Genomic DNA, 5,146 nt, shown 5'->3' with positions numbered 1-5,146 from the left:
TTGATTCAAATTCAGTTGTACTATTGCCAGAAAGACTTGATTTTTGAAAGAGTTGAATTCCAGAATAATTGGTTTGAATGTCGAATTCCCAGGAGTTTCAAGTAATGCAGGAGTACTAGATTCAAGGAGAAACCAAGTTTACTGTCGGCCGCCTTCCCCTACCCCACTGAAAAACAATGAAACATGCCTGGCAATTTCCGTTGTAGTATCTGAACTTAAGCATGCAGTGTTCATTGTTCAAAACAAAAAAGCCAAGTTTTATTCCAATTCTTTTATTGTTTTTATATCTATAACAGAGTCCAGTAGACATTTAATTTTCTAGTATGATGAATAGTCATCAATTGGAAAGAAAAACAAAACAAGCCCCTTCTGTGTGTATTAGCACCTTTACTGTACGGGAAGGTCACAATAGTGCATACCATCCCACAATTCACAGCAGAAAAACTGACACCAGCAAGTTTTGATTGCAACATTTGCCAGAAATATATGATCAGAATTTACTTCCAAAACCTCAGCTTTTTAAAACTTGAAAAGAAGCAGAACTGGTCTGAAGGTGTTGGAAAAGTGTAAAAGAAATGCTGCTTTTGAAAACATGGACATTTTAAGTACAATTCAGAGGGGGAAATCCACAAACTAAATTACAATGGTATATATTACATGAACATATCTCTTAAAATTTCTATGATGTACATATGTACATAAAAATTTGGCACTCATAAAAACTAAACGCCCAGCTCTCACTTAAGTTTACCAATTCAGAATGAGTACAGTATATGATCAAGCTGAGCTTTTCCCAAGGGATTTTTTTTTATTAATCTGAAAGCATAGACTTTTCAATGAAGGAATTAAAATTGTAGGAACTTCTGCCAAGTTGAGAATGAAGTAAATACATCTGTGGTATACACTTTTTAGAAAAATATTTTCTCCCTAAAAATGTCTTCAATGTGTATCTGTTACTTAAATTCAAATTGATGTCGATTTCTGTCTGCTGTTAGCGCTAAAATGAAAAAATCTATTTTCAGAACAACATATGAAAATATAATTTTGGTAATATTTCCTCTATAAAAACATGTACATATATTTATTAAATGAAAATTGAAAAGGACTTTCTCATATACTGTATAATCTTTGCTGTATTTAATACATCAATCATATTTACTAGAATTTTAGGATCTATGTTCCATGAATTCTTTTGGTTTGGAAAAATGGATATTTGAATTCGTAAACTTAAGTGACAGTAACCGAGAAGTTTTTTTAAATCAGCTGGAGCATAAAACCATGTTCTACCCTCCCCTCGGATTCAATCCTAGTCCTCCAGTCAATGTTCCCCATTAAACAAACATACAGACAGTAAAATTATCACAACACAAAATTTTCTGGTTAAAAAGGGGGATGGCCATGATACATAGTACATTGTACGTAATTTACAAAAATTTCATGACGAAAAAAAAAAATTGGAAATGACTTCCTCCAAATTCACACAAAGAACAATGAATCTGCACATCTGTGGACCCAATTATTTGTGTATCAAACAAAAAAAAAAGTAAAAGAAAAACCCCGACCCAGACATGTTAATTAAAACACAAATCTGATTATCTGATTAAAGATTTCTTGTGAAGATGAATACAAGTAACACTTTAAAGAAAACTTCTATTTTAAATTGAATACGCAAGATTGGTCAACACTGGCGTGATACAGAAAAATGAGGATTTACGACCAAAGAAAAGTAACTGTTTCCACACATAAACAACAAAATCACACGGAATCTACTACGTAGTACATAAAACTTTTGGAGCTACATATATTCATCATGTTTGACACAGATTACAATTCAGCTCGTTTTTTTTTTTACCAGTATAACTCAGTTTTCAAACAAAAAAAAGAAATTGGCTATCATGTTATTCATCATTTCACAAAAACAGAAACAAAAAACAAAAAAACCCAGTAAAATATGCCTATAGTGAAGTGCTAGGGACACTCAATTTTGATTCACTATAACTGTAATTTGTTTTATCAAATAAGTCCATAATGGGTTTTAAAACTACAGGGAATGAAAATCACTTTGTTGTATTCCTGCATTCATTTAATATAACCGTGTTTTACTGTAACTATGTTTTACTGCAAGTGAAATCATTATAAGTGTGTGTGCTGTAACTGTGTTTTACTGTAAGTGTGAATTCACTATAACCATGTTTTACTGCGTGAATGAATTCACTATAACCATGTTTTACTGTACGTGTGAATTCATTATAACGGTGTTTTACTGTAAGTGTAAATTCACTATAACCGTGATTTACTGTTCGTGTGAATTCACTGTAACGGGGTGTTTTACTGAAAGTGTAAATTCACGATAACGGTGATTTACTGTACGTGTGAATTTATGATAACGGTACCATGTTATACTGTACCTGTGAATTCATATTATAACCGTGTTTTACTGTATGTGTGAATTCACTATAACCGTGTTTTACAGCTAACAAAGAAAGCCAATGCTTGAAAGACGTGTTCTGGTACATCCTTGACAGAAAATGTTAGTTTTATCATTTATCATAATGTTATAAACGACACAGCACAAAGCAAACTGCTGCATAGAAGTTCTGAGATTCTCACAATACACCAAGTTTTTTCCCCTCCTGTCTACAGACCATTCATATTTCAAAAAACGTAAAATCATTTTCACGATTAGTTAATCCACACTTAATTAGTACAACACAGCCCTAAATGTGTCAGTCCCTGACCTAAGTTCTGTCTGTCTTGGACCAATAATTGTTACAATGATACGTTCTCATCATTACAACATTGATATCACCGCAAGCATGGACAACGAAACTCCACACTCCACATATACGTGTGTTACAGGATCACAATGGTTATCACAAGATGTAGGAAATTCCCCTGACTAAAAAATCACTGGTCTATAACAGCAATAAAAAATCAAACACCATGCACAACATGGGCTTACAAGCATTCATTTCATACATTTTCATGAGGAATTCTATATGAATTACATGCATCATGGAATGAATTTGACTGTACGATTTATTCAATGCCACTAGTAATTCTACTATAATAACTTGTCAGCTACATTCATGTGCGTAACAAATATGTTCACTACATATAAGTTCCACAATCCTAACTACGAGATAAAGGTCACAATTTCTGAATTTGCAATACTCTTGAGATCACTAATTGAGCAATTTCTTGCACAGAATTTTGAATTATTCATTTAAAGACTTTAACTCTCAAAAATAATTTCTAAATATTTTTGCCTATTGTGTTTAAGTACTTTACAGAAGAATTATTATTATTAGTCAATGGGAGAGCAGGCGACCATGTAGCAAATAAATAAGGGCATGGTACGATTGAACGATTCCTGTAAATGCCATCATATCATGACTAGTGAAATCAATCAGCCCAGCTTACTGACCTTGGCAAGGTTTGGTAACCTATTATGAACTACAAAACTTGATTATCTATGTACAAAAATGGTGTCATTATGAAGATAGGATACAGTATGGGTTTTTTCCTCTCAATAGATGCCACATTAACAATTTTCCAACAAATTACCATAACTTAAAAGCTAATGCAAAGAGCTAATGCAAAAAAAAAATAATAAAAAAACCGCCACGTAAATCATGATTGTACAAAGATCTAATGCTCGTGATCACATATTGAATGCTATATGATAAGGCACACACTACAGATAACCTTCACCAGAGTCAATGTCTCGCACCTGTATCACACCTGTATCACCTTCTCCATCCTACACAACACCTTGCTCTGTCTCAGAAGATTCCACTTTGTCGAAGCTGTGACAATGCCCCGGACACACCCCCTGGAAGGGCGTGCCCTATCAACGAGTTAATTTTTGACACCTCGGTCTTCTTGATGCTTCCCGCAGTCACATGAGTTACATCTGCTGTTGATGACTCAGTTCCCTGATCACATGGGGCAGAAGCTGTCTCTTCCATTCTCTGCGACCCCAAAAATCCCCCAAGATACCTAGAGTTTATGATTGAGTAACCCGTATGTTTCAGGGTGTCCATTAAAACATGTGTCCCCTGATTAAGATGATCAAATGGTAACCCTCTTTGTGATGTAGAAGGGGTATTAACAGACCCAAAGGAATGGGGTAAACTTAGTTGCGGTGAAGCAGTGTCGGGACGGGGTAAAACTGTTGACTCCGACAAGTTGCATTCAGACTTTGTAGTGTTAGTGGAAGACGATGTGATTTTGGTAAATTCAAAATGGGAATCAGACGTAATGCTATCAACTCGCTCCGGATTTGCTGCCGGCTCTAACTTTGAATTCTGATTCTTATTTGCGGGTGGAAACAGATCTCGCTCGTTTAAAATGGATGCCAGTCCAAGCGATACACTGAAGGTACTGGTGGCATTGTCTCCTTGATGACCCGTGGCCATTCTCGGGGTGAAGGATCTCGTCGTAGTACTGAAAATGACAAAGAAAAAACTTTCATTACACACTGATGAATAAAACAATAAAAATATTACAGCGTTAAACCAAGTCTCATTTTCAGATGAAAAAATTATTAAACATATCAAAATATTTTTGAGATAAGATATGGATATGCAATATTTTTTTTACAGTACATCTTTTTATCAATAATAAATCATTTGATGTTGATGAAGAAATTACAGTGTTTTCAGTTTTATATGTGAAGAAAGTTCAATTCAAACAGCATGTAGCACGTAGTTAGAATATTTCTCCCAACCGCAATCTTCATATGAACAGAAAAGCATGCAGTGCCTTTTTCTTTAAAAACCCAATGTGGAGTGAAATTTGGAAAGTTTCACTAAATAAGGTGGAGTAAAAAATTAACTAATCAAACTAAAGCATCAACAAACAAAAAAACATGGCACTTTTCTGTACCTGGTGCAAAATGGACTCGCTTGATTCTGGAAAAGGTAACGACTACACCTATGACATGCAGCGATTTAAATCATATCAAGCCATCAGCGCAGCCTTAAGCCATCAGCAGAACACGCATCATGTGACTTGATGCTGAAAAGCTTCAACAACGATCTCATAGTCTATGCTAGCTGCAATAATGTAGCCCTCTCCAATTTATTTTATTAAAAAAAATCCAAGAGGGCTACATTATTGCAGCGTAGTCTATGCATCTGCA

General features: G+C 34.7%; 1 protein-coding gene across 1 annotated transcript in view; it reads right to left on the bottom strand.

Annotated features, from left to right (window-relative positions):
• Window positions 1-256: 256 nt before the first annotated feature.
• The window catches only part of LOC125679852 (trafficking kinesin-binding protein 1-like), a 34,920-nt gene continuing 30,030 nt past the window's right edge, over window positions 257-5,146 (bottom strand). The window contains exon 18 of the mRNA XM_048919308.2: window positions 257-4,449. Coding sequence (XP_048775265.2) covers window positions 3,786-4,449 — 664 coding nt within the window. The 3' untranslated portion in view covers window positions 257-3,785. The remainder of the gene's footprint in view (window positions 4,450-5,146) is intronic.

The sequence above is a fragment of the Ostrea edulis genome, chromosome 2 (assembly GCF_947568905.1).
Source record: "Ostrea edulis chromosome 2, xbOstEdul1.1, whole genome shotgun sequence".
NCBI classification, from domain to species: domain Eukaryota; kingdom Metazoa; phylum Mollusca; class Bivalvia; order Ostreida; family Ostreidae; genus Ostrea; species Ostrea edulis.
Note: the sequence above shows the minus strand (reverse complement) of the source record. Positions and strands in the feature narration are given on the sequence as shown.